We start from the raw sequence: 11,969 nt of genomic DNA, 5'->3' as shown, positions 1-11,969 counted from the left end.
TTTGAGCAGGTACATCCTCTTCCCCTCCTCAGCCAGGTGGAGTCATCATCCCTGGAGGAGTTCCAGAAGCTGTAGATGTGGCACTTCAGGATGTCCTTTAGTGGCCAAGGCAGTTGGGTTATGGCTGGACTCAATGATCTTAAAGGGTCTTTCCCAATCTCAATGATTCTCTGATCCTGTGATGGTTGTTCTGCCCCCCAGCAGCACAGCTCAGCAGTTGAGATCCAGGGAGGAAGAGTTTCCTAAACACCAGGGAGCTCCTGGAACACCCAGCTGAGCCACAGCCATGAGCACCAAGGTGCACAGAGCATCCCCTGCAAACCTCAGACCTGGGGGGATTGAGGCTGTAAACTCCATGGGCACCAACCACCCCAGCACTCCCACAGCTCCCAGGCCAGCTGGGGCTACATCCCTGCCCACACATTCCTCCATCTCACATCCCTGCCCACACACTCCTCCAGCTCACATCCCTGCCCACACCCCCCTCCAGCTCACATCCCTGCCCACACCCCCCTCCAGCTCACATCCCTGCAGCTTCCAATGCCCCCCGAGAGGATGGCTTTGGGGCTTTGGTTTTAAAGGGAAAGAGGAGGCAGGAGGCAAGGAGAGAGCCCTGGTTCCAGCTCAGTTTCACTCTTTATTTGAAGTTTTACATGCCACCAGCATACAGGAAAGTTGCACATTCAGAACTCGACTCACTACTAGAACAAAGGGCCAGATGCAAACACAAGTGGCAAACGAGTGCACAGATGGAGGAGCCCAAACCCAGCAGCTTGTCGGTCTTTGGGACCAGGTTATGCCACATTCCGAGGGCACCTGAGGCCTCAGAGGTGAACCCCACAGTTCTGAGGGCCACCTCCCTGCAGGACCATGGTTGTGACCTGGGTCTTCTCTCCTGGACTGGCACTGTTCTCCCCCAGCCAAGCTGAGGCAGCAGTGTTGGGTACCCACCTCTAGCAGAGCCGAGGGCGTTTGGGGACCGGCTGCCCGGGCGATGCTTTTCTGCGCTCCCCCTGTCCGTGGATGCCAGCAGTTTCCACCAGGAGGAACAATTCCCACTGCTGCTCATAGGGGGAGATGACAGAACCAGGGACTCTTACACTGACATTTTCTTTTCAAAGAAAAACTTTTGACAGAAAACCATTCCCCCCCCCCTCACCCTCCCAGCCCCCTCCCTGGCAGCCTTGGGCAGGGACTCGCAGCTTCCACTTCAAAGGACAAACTTCAAACCCCAAATCCAGTGTCCTAATGGTTTTGTGCTACATTACTTAATTGTCATACAGCTAATTAGCAATGCCTGATTTCACATTCTCTGTGCAGAGATGAAGTCCACAAGAGAAGGGGGAGGGCTACTTAATAAATAAAACAAGGCACCAGGCAGCCAGGCTCTGACGGCAGCAACATAAACCGTTACACTTGACCATTTAAAACAACAAAATAAGTGAAATAACACCACCCCCCCCCCCCCGCCATGATTAAACCTATATTGATCTGGCCTCCTTCAGACCTCAGAGCTCTGCAAGGTGGGGGGAGGGAGGGAGAAGCCGAGGCAGGGAGCGGGGGGCTCGGCCGGCGCGGCCGCGGCTCGCCGGCGTGCGGCAGAGATCTTCACCGCTCTAATTATTTCCCTATCACCCAGCAAGATCAGGATCGATAGAGGGTACAGGCTGACCCTTCTCCTCCAGTGGCAGGGGGAAATGACAGGAGGGAAGAGAGAGGAAAAATAAAATAAATAAAGGGAGGAGGAAAAAAAACCCCAACCCCGAAAGGGGGAGGGTGAAAGGAGAGCGTCAGAGGTCAATGCCACAAAACAATAGATATTGATGTCTCCATTCATTTCAAACAGCGGAAAGGTCAATGCCTCCCTTGCCTCGTGTTTTATGGCTGAAATCCTGCTGCTAACAGCAACAATGTTAGTAGTCAGACCTCATCCATCCTGCTTTATTATTATGATTATTTCTAACCAGGTTAGCCATTTTGAAGAGTGGAGGAAAGCTGGGGAGGCAGCAGTGGGAGGCAGGGCAGGGGGAGAAGAGGGGAAGCTGCCCTGCAAATCAAGGGCAGGGATGGTTCCCGTTAGTTTTTGAGCCAGCCTGTCCCATCCCCCCCCCCCCCCCAAACCTGTGCTCCAGTTTGTCCCTCACTGCCCCCTAAAAAATGAAGAGGGCCTGAGGCAGCATCCCTTCACTATTAATCATTATTCCCTGTACAACATCCCAATTGGTTTCTATGGAAATGATTCTCCTGCTAGAGTACCCTGGCTGCACATCTCATCAAAGAGGCAGGAGAGCTGCAGTGGAAGGAGATTTGCCTCTGCAGTGCCCAGCACGGCTCCTCTGGCTCCAGCACAGGTCTCCCTGCAGGCAGGGGAGAGGAGCCTTGGCTGGACACTCTCTGCTGTGACCAGCCATGGAGGGACAGCATCTCCCATCAGACACAACACTTCTGCACCCATCAACTCCACCAAGGGAAAGGCCTCAGGCCCCTGTGGCTGTGGAGGACATCCCATCCCACAGCACCCTGCACCTCTCAACTCACAGCCCTGCTGCTGTATGCCTGTCATGCCTCTGAAGAGCAGCAAGTTGAAGGGACATATCCTGCCCTGCCAGTCTCAGGTGCCTCAGCAGAGGAGGAGGTGGTCATGCAAGTTAAAGCCATCAGGGTCACTGTCCTGGTCCCTCTCAACCTGCATTCACAGCCCCAGCCCTGCCCTCTCCTCACACCTTGCCTGGAGGGGACAGTGTCTTGCACCCCTGCAAGCTCCCTCGGGCCAGGCAGGTGAGTCCTCCCCTTCCACAGAAGGGGAAACTGAGGCCAGTGGCAGTCACCAGTGTGTGCCTGGCTTCCAGTTCGAGGTCCCTGGCACAGTCCTGCCCTGCTTTCCTTTCACTCCCATCTCTTCTCCTGCTGAGCCACCTGCCCAGCTGACAGGCTGCTGTAGTCCCAACCTGGCCACATCACACAGCCCCTCTCCAAAGCTGGGCAGTGGGTTCACTGCCATTTCCTAAAGAGTCTGAAATCAGCTTTGCAGAGCAGCTCAGGAAGCATCCTTCAACCTACAGTCCCTCCAACAGACCTACTGAAACCCCAAAGACAGCCCCACCACACACCAAACCCATGACCTCAGAGCCTGCAGGAGCCAGCCAAGCCTTTGAACATCAGCAGAGCAGCTTCTGATTGTCCACTCCACTGGAGTGTCCCAGAGCAGCCTTCTCCCAAAGGAGCAGGGACACCTCAGGGGTGGGCAAAGCAAAGATCTCTCCTGCAGTCCCCCAAAGATCAGAGGAGTGGATTTGGAGCACAGCAAGAGACAGGCCAGCAGGGCCTGGGAATCCTGCAGGGGCTCTCCCTGCGCGAAGGGCACCTTCTGTAACCGCACTCATTTATCGTGGGCAGCGGCACCAGCAGGCTCCCAGATCACCTCATCAGATGCTCACAGACAGCAGAAGGCGGATTTCTGGGGAGAGAAGGGGGCAGACACCAGAGGAGGGGGGGGGGGGGAATTCACATTCACTGAAAGGCAGGAACAAAACCTCCAGCTCTCCATTCTTCTCTCCTCCTCCACCGCCGCAGCGCGGAGCCTGGGTGCTGCGCGGGCTCCGAGCCCCATCCACTGCTCGGCTCAGAACATATGGTGCTGTGTTTAATAGCCCAGCTCTGCCAATTGGGGACTATTAGGGTGGGTTCTTTTCCCAGTGTAAATGTTGCAGAATATAAATTGTAATTAACACCGATGCCAAAATAGCACTTAGAGAAAATAAGCACATTATTAACATCTGGTGGATCCTGCCTGGAGTGCAGAAGCAGCGGAAATTCTCACTCACCAGAAGAGGATCTGGAGTAGAGACGTGGAGCACTGGCCCAGGGTTGGGGGTGGAAGGAGGTTTTTTCAGCTCCTCCTCATTATTTGGGGTCCTGTCTGCATCACCTGTGGGTGACCTTTCCCAGCCCTGATTGCCACTGGGAGGATTTGCAGCAGGACTTCTGACCCGCTGGTGGGTGGTCAGGTGTCAGAACGTGGTGCCCCGGGCACCAGAGCAACAGTGCCAGAAAGCATGCCTGCTTGCCTGCCCTGACCCAGCCAGGCTGGAGGCAGGTGGGCATTGCTCTGCCAAGCAAGAGGCACAGCAGGTTTCACCAGGTGACTCCAGCCCCCAGACCAAAGCCTTGACACCACCATTAAGCAACTGGTGTTTTCTGTCCCCCATCACAGGTTTTCCAGCTGGGCAGGAACAGGTGAGTTGGCAGTTCTGCCAAACTCTTGCCTGTGCCATGGTGTGGATGTGGAGGGGACGCCCCTGCTGAGGGTAGGGATGGCCTCACTCCTCTAGCACCAAGCACTGGGATTCCTCCACAGGACAAAAAGGTCCCTGCAGGCAATAAGAGAGCTGCCTCCATCCCCTCAGCCTTCCCTCTAGCCTGCCCGGAGGCGCAAGGAGGAGAAAGCAGCTTTGCTAATGCTTCAAGCAAGGAGGAGGAAGCAGCTTTGCTTTACCAACACTCACTGCCTAGCCCTCACTATTCTAGGAAAGAAAGCCAGACAAAAACTAGGCAGAGCTGAAGTGGCCTGAACTGGACAGAGCAATGGCTCACGTTCCTGCCAAAGAGCACAGCTGATTCGCTGGAGCGAGGGAGGAGAGGAGAAGACAGCTGCTGGAGAGGGAGGAAGGGATTCAAACAGACAAGTAATATGACAAGAGGTAGAAAGAACGACCTCGTTGGGAGAAGAGGAGAGAAAACAGTGGCAGGATGCCAAGAGCAGGGCACCAGCTCCTGGTGCTCGCCTGCCTGGTGCCTCACCTGAGGCAGAGTCTCCAATGCTTCAGGAGCGATCGCGGCTCAGCCACGCCTGCACCAGGAGGAGCAAGACCCAGCAGCACCACCCTGTCACTGGCTGCAAACTGGAGACTGCTGCTCTAACCCTGGCCCAAGGGGGGACTGGAGAGAAGCTCAGGGCAGACAGCACATGCCTGCAGGGGTCACTTTTGGCAACGCACAGGCTTGTGCTTGTAGAAAGGTTGGCAGCAACCTGCTCGTCAACACCGTTACCTACCCAAGCACCAGGCCTGCTGCAGCCTGGCTCAAGAATCACAGCAGCAAGGCAGATTTCCAGGCAGGTTCACACCTGACTGAGGGAGAAGTAAGGAGGGGAAATCCTCCAAAGCTGTAAGATGCATTTAGCTTTCTTCTATCCCATCAGACCAGGCTTTCTATGCCCTGCTGATAGCAGAGCGTCGTGTGGGAGCTGGCACCTCGTGTAGAAAATGCCAACGAGGCTACGGGGACATCACCTCTGGGTGACACTGGGCCTGCCCCAGAACAGCACTGCTCAACACATCAGCTGAGATGGAGATGTCAGACAGCTCCAGCTGATGGCTGTTTTGCAGAAGATAGGCCCAGTGTGCTGCCACAAAGTACTCCAGCAGAAGGGAAATCCGACTGCCACCCCGAAAGATAGCTGCAGGAACTCCTGTCTCGGCTTTTGGTACAGCTGTCTGATGCTTTCAAAAGTGCTCAGTAAATAAGGCAATATGAAAGTGATCCAGACCACTACTGATGCCTGAGGAAGATTCTGTGGAGCAGAGAAGCTGACTGAAATCACACACTGAAAATACTTCCTAACATCTCTAAAATTAGCAGGAGCTGAAGGCATGGGATCTAAGCACAGAGCTGGAACACCACATTCCCATCCGCGCTGCGAGACGGACCGCGCTCAAAGCGGATTCCAGCCCCCCACGTACTCCCTGGAGGAGGCATCACCTACCCTAGCACAAGGATTTCCAAAGGAGCTGATGGGACAGCACCAGCAAAGAACACACTGTGGCTGAGGTGCCAATGACCTTAATTTGTTGCTCACAAATATTAACTAAAAACCAAAAATGAGTCCTTGTGGTACTTCTCAGTCAAAAGCAAAACCCTCCTTTAAACATCAGCAATTGCATCTGTGGGGCTGCCAAGGCCTGCCTGCAACACGGAGGAGATGTGATGCACTTCAGCAGAGCAACACAGTTTTGTGCCCCTTCGCTGGCTCAGGCTTTCTACTTTGCCAACAACAGACTGAAGCAAAGAATGATGTCCACCAATATCACAAAGCACACTGCCAAAGTACACAGGGGCCCCTAGGAGACACACCAGGCGACACGGGGTGGGGGGGAAAAGAGCATCGTCGAGTCAGCTGCTCTTACCTTTGACTTCAACAAAACAACAAACCCACTCATAATTAACTGCAAGGAAAATACCCATCAGATTGCAGAAGCCTTGGAGACAGGATTGTTCAGATGCAAGCAATATCCAGCAGCAATATCCCCACTGCAAAGGAGCAGCCTCTTCCATTCTGCAGTCGCACTGGTTGGAAGGGATCGTGCAGCGTCCATCGAGGCGGCCGGGACCGACCCGGGGGAGCCCAGGCACGCGAGAAGCTGCTCCGCGTGCTCACGCCGTCCTTCCCACGCCCAGACAGTCACCACCACAGGTTGGGAGGCTCCTCAGCCACTCTGCTTTTAAACAAGGTAATTTCATCCAAGTGTCGCATGGGGACATCTCTGATGACCTCTGTCAAGTCCTCGTGAAGCAGAGGGAAAATGACGACATTTAACGCCGGGCGGTCCGCCTGGAAACTGAACCAGACACAGGTTGTTAGCTGAGGGAAAATGCAGAGTCTCCAGAGCAAGAGAAGAGGATTGCAGTGGGGGGGCATGGAGAAGTTGCTCAGCTGGAAGTCAAGATCTCCCACTCTCTTCTCCATGGGTCAGCAGGGAGTGCAGGCTGGGCTTGCAACCCTTTCCAGCGAGCCTCTTGAGCTGACACAAACCCAGACCGGGCCTGACGTGGGGAGAGAAAGGTTTCAAACATTAACACAACATCTTGGTATCCTCAGAGGACCAGAGATCCTAAGAACTCTGCCCAAGCTGGGCAAGATAACGACTCAAACCACCTACAAACCAGCAGCAAGTTGCAGAGCCATTAAGGAAATCAGGCCAGAGCAGTGCCAGGCATTCCCTGGGGGCTGAGCCTGGGATTATCGCTTCAGGCTGGGCTGCTCTGCATGCAGAGGCTGGGCTCTGCAATTAGAGCACCAGCCAGTTTAGAAAGCTCAGATCTGCAGATAAGCAGTAAGTGTGCACACACACACACACACACACACACACACACACACTGCAGCCTCCATATAAATCCAAACTGCAGAAAATCTCTCTTGGCACCACAGGAATTTGCCCCAGCAGAACCACACGTGAGTATCTCTCTTTGCTACTCAGAATTTTTGGGTTCCAGTTTCTCAGCCTACAAGCTCTTAGAGAAACCTGTGTTCTCCCCTTACCCTCCCAGTTCTTCATGCCAGCATCACACCACTGGGTCTGCCTTCCTGCACACAGCCCATAGCTTGTGAGCAGGAGGCCTGGTACATGAGAGAGGAGCAGCAGGGTTATAACTACAGAGCAGAGCAAGAGAAGAGCACAAGTTAAAGCCATTTATACAGGGTAAAAAGAGCTGAACAAAAAAAGCCCAGGTCCCCATCAGCAATACTCTAACTGATAGCAACCTGGTGAGTAAGAGAGCATGGGGAGAGAGGACTAGTGTTACTCAGTGGAGCATAACAAGAGCTCAGTCTTTTAAAGCTGGAGGTAAAGGGAAGTTAGGCTACAGCTCAAGCTACACCCTTAAGATGAAAAGACTTGTGACTGTTAGCCCCATGCCACCAAGATGCTTTCTCCCAACCCTGTGACAAGGCCCAGTTCATTATCACTCTAAAGGAGGCAGAGTCAAACTGGCAGCATCAGTCCCTCGAGGCTGAGCCAAGTTGTGCCAGGTCAAAAGAGGAGTTCACTGCTCAGCACACTTCTCCTACACAGAATCATGCCTGGAAAATTCCCAGCCCATCTCTACCACTGAAATGGCTCCAGATTCCTGGCAAATGGAGATGTGGCTTCTGGCAACACACATGAAAGCCCCAGGTAGCAGTACCACCAGCTGAAGAAAAGGCCAGGAGGCACTGGCACTTCCTGGGAGACAGGAAGGATGTTCCCATCCCACTGATGATTTGGAGCAGAGCTGCCAAAAATGCAGTGGAGAAACTCCCATTCCAGGGCTGGTTGCTTAGTTCTGGTGGGTTAAATTAATTTGCCTGAACCCAAGCAGTTGCAGGAGTCAGGATTTCCAGCAACAAAACTACCCAAGGGCAATTTTATCTCTTTCTGCATCGCAGCCCTGCCCTTCATGCCTTGTGCCTAAGGGCTGGCAGAAAAGGACACTGCTCCTCAAGTGGATCTGGGGGCTTGTGGAGGAGCCTACAAGAAATCAACCAGCAAATAACCACTGATCTGGGGAGGCAGTTGGTAAAGCCTGCAGTGAAATTACATAAAACACAGCAAATGTCTGTTTGATAGTCCCTCCTCTGCCTCAGCTCTTCAGGTTCCTTATCCAACACCACAGTCCTGCAGAGAAAATCATGTTAATAGAGCAAGTTTACTGAAGTTCAGTGAGGAAGAAACAGCCATCTCCCCAAGGCAAAGAAACCTCTGCCTCTCTCTCTCTCTGCATTACATAGGCTCTCTCGAATTAGGTCTGCGTGCTGCTGCCTCTCACCCTACACCAAACTGCAGCTTAGAAGCAGCCTTACCATGCAGCTATATAAAAAGCCAAGAACCTAGACAAGTTTAGAGGACAATCTGCCACCACCACAGCTGAAGAACACACAAAAAAACCCAAATCACCCCAAAAACCCCACAAACCAACAAAACCCAACTGAAACACCCACCCCCAAACTCCAGCGCAGTAAATATACCTCGCCGAGAGAGCCTGGGTTTAGAGGAGAGGTTTGCACTTCAGCTTCTTCATCAATGATTAAATAAATTAAAGGAAAGCTTTGTAATGTTGTTCTTCCCCCTCCCCATATACACACACCCCCCAACAGGAAACTCTCTCTTACTGCAAACCTTGTAAATTCCATACCCCAGCAAGTTGACGCCGGAGAATTCTTTCCATGTACAATTTGGGTGATTTAAGAAAGAGGGAGCTGGGGGCAGGGAGGGGTGAGGGGGGGTGGAAATCCCAATCAAATGCACATGGCTCACCATTATTCTCAGCTAAACGTGCGTGCAAAGCCTCTCCTTTAACTGCCTCTTTAAAGAAACACCCTGATTCTTAACGAGCAGCTGTCACAACGTTCGGCTGGGATTAGCGGCTCCCCGAAAGCAAACTCCCCCTCCGTGCGCGCCCTGCTCCTTCAGTCCTGCCCCCGGAAGGCAATTCCGTTCTTCATACACCTGCCCAGGTGGGCTAGATTAAGTGAGAAGCACTTAGAGCACCGGTTTGAAAGGCCCGGGGCACGGGGAGGAGGAGATAACAAGAAGGGGAAGAGATTGAGTTAATGAGTTGCAGAATAGCTCCTGTAATCTTCCTGACGGTTCTTTCCTCATTCCACACCTGGATGGACTTCAAACTGGAGCTGGCTCTGCAAGCCCAGGGCTCGTAAAATTAAAACCCCAAGGACAGAGAAGGATGTCGACCTGGGGAGACAAAAGAGCTGCAGCTTCAGACATGAAACCCTGCTTTTTTTGCCCCCTTTTTCTCCTTCCCCCCCCCCCCCCACCTCCCCAAGGGAAAGAAGCCAAGGACATGCTTGCTTGCTCCCTCCTACAAAACCTCCAGACTAAACTCATCATGATTAATTAAAGGAAAGTAAGTTTTCTAAGGCAACTGACTAGCAGCCCCTTGAAAACAGATCCTTTAATCAGAAACAACCAGTGGGATAACAAAGAAAATGCCCCCTCCCCTCATCCCCCCCTTCATCCCCACGCACATATTTTCCAGCATAGCTTCTGGTCCAGCAGACTCAGCCCCAAACCAACAACCACCCAGGGGGAAACTTCCACACAGAGGTCTATGAAGTGTCCTGGTTTGGATGTGGACACGTCACAGGCCTGGCTTCAGCAGCTGGCTAGAATCATGCCTGGAGCTTGGAAATGAAAGCAGGGAGCACCCCGTGTCACACATCCCTCCCAGCACCCAGGGAGGTTTCACCTCACTCTGCACTTCCATCCCCAAGGGGCTGTGTGTGGCCGAAAGGGTTAACGGTGCTTCGTTATTTGCCTCCAAAATTATCCCAGAGCAGGTGTGGACTGGCCACAGAAAGGTTATTTTCAAGTGAACAGCTTGGTAAATAGCCTAACACTACGATCTCAATTACTTCCAGCCAGCATGGCAGGATCCAATATGTAGGTCAGGGACAAAGTCAAAGAGAAAAAGTCTAAAGCAAGGCTGCACTTTGATCAGATTTCCTCGATTTTAGCAAGACAAAAGAGTCCCTCCCTGGAATGCAGTTATCTGCCGGCAAACATTCTCTCTGTGTGTTTTCAGACATACCTCCAGAGAGGCCACCAGTCCCCAGGACTCCACCTGCTGATAGAGCTAAAGGGCAGCTCAAAGCCATCAGAGAATCTCATCAGCCAGCCTGTAGGGATGGATTATGCCCCACTGCATCTCTCTGCACCACAGACCGTAGAAGACAGCAGCTCCGCTGCGCTGGCTGCTGCTCAGACTTACCTTCCCTTACTTGTAAGGCAGCATTTGGGACTGAAGAATGCCTTTCCCCTTGAGATTTCCAGAGAAACCTAAGCCCTGTGCCAAATTCAGATGTTTCAGCACGTCCCACTGCACAGATGCTGGCAAGCAGGGCTAAGGGAACACAGGGTGGTATAATTAAGCACTGGCAACAAAAGCAGCTAACACCAGATAAAACAAGGAAATGTGGTGTAGCAGGAGTGGAGGAAGGCCAGAGCTTCCAGCTCCACAAACAGAGAGGAGCTTATGGGAAAAAGAGGCTCTAGAGAAAGAAGAGGACCAGGAGAAGCTTAATTTGGGGGGAACAGAGCAAAGAGAGGATGGAGCAGGTGTGGACTCCAGCTTGCAGGACCAATATATGCTGCAGCCATGCACCTTCCCCTCGCTCCATATAGACTTTCCTTGGGCTGGTGAGCTGCTTCAGGAGAGGCACAAGCTTCCCAAGAAAAAAGAATTCAGACCAGCTCACTTTTTGCCATGTACACAACTCTTCCAGCCACAGGCACAAAGCCCTGTTAATCCCCTGCCAGGCACAGCCTGAGTCTGTTTTCCCTGGAAGGCTTGCCCACAGCTGAAAGTTCAAACGTGGCATCAGCCCTGAAAGCTTCCGCCAGCCTACCTGAGCCAGGCTGGAAACTCCCATCCCTGAAGCATGGCATGGTGGAACAGAGGAAGTGCCAGGACAAGCTGGAACAGCTGACACTGGCATGACCCACCACACATGCACACATTTTTCTCATCTCTTCACAGCAGGTCAGACAAACACCTAGAATGTGTTCCGCTGGCCGTGCCCTGAACTCAGGACCAGGGAATGGCAAAGGCTCTCCCTGCTTACAGTGACTGCCAGAAGTGCAGAGCTTCTCCAGAGCATCTTCCAGACATGCTGAAGAAACTGTGGGGTGGACTTGATCTCTGGAGTCCCTTCCAACCTCTAACATTCTGTGCTGCTGTGTGCAGGACCCTTGCACCCCGGTCATCCCCCAGAAACCTCTCACAAGGGGGCTAAAGCCTCCACACGCTGACTCGGAAGCAGACCCATTCCTCAGTGCCACTCTCACTTCCATCCCTGCCAGAGTACCCAAGCTGAGCAGACTTCATTGCCTAACCTCCAAAACAGACTTCAAATGTTCTTGAGGAAAGCTGTTGTGATTCCTTCAGGCTGTTCTTAACTTCACACACTGAGAGATTTCCTCCATGAAGTGCTTTCCTTCAAGGGTGTCTTCCGCCCCCTCACTTCCACATGGACCAAGTCGAGTCCTCCCAAGGCTTGCAAGTTCCCCTCACCTAAAGCCCCACCACTACAGCCTCCAGCCCCAGACAGAAGGGTGCACAAGGCACTCTGGAAGCCATTCACACACAACACTGCCAACTCTGCCACTATCTTCAACACAGCATCCTCTGCCACTGCA

General features: G+C 52.9%; 1 protein-coding gene across 3 annotated transcripts in view; it reads right to left on the bottom strand.

The window, feature by feature from the left end:
* Positions 1-617: 617 nt before the first annotated feature.
* FBXL18 (F-box and leucine rich repeat protein 18) overlaps positions 618-11,969 on the bottom strand; it is a 32,448-nt gene continuing 21,096 nt past the window's right edge. For 2 of the 3 annotated variants that reach the window (XM_068146625.1, XM_068146620.1), the window contains exon 5: positions 618-6,617. In XM_068146625.1, the coding sequence (XP_068002726.1) occupies positions 6,461-6,617 (157 nt within the window). In that variant the 3' untranslated portion in view covers positions 618-6,460. Of the gene's footprint in view, positions 6,618-10,596; positions 10,675-11,969 lie in introns of those variants that run through there. The other variant, XM_068146624.1, reaches the window with a different exon arrangement.

Source organism: Melanerpes formicivorus, unplaced genomic scaffold, assembly GCF_026170545.1.
Source record: "Melanerpes formicivorus ecotype bairdi unplaced genomic scaffold, bMelFor1.0.p_v2 SCAF_14, whole genome shotgun sequence".
NCBI classification, from domain to species: domain Eukaryota; kingdom Metazoa; phylum Chordata; class Aves; order Piciformes; family Picidae; genus Melanerpes; species Melanerpes formicivorus.
This window is presented reverse-complemented; position numbering and strand designations above follow the sequence as displayed.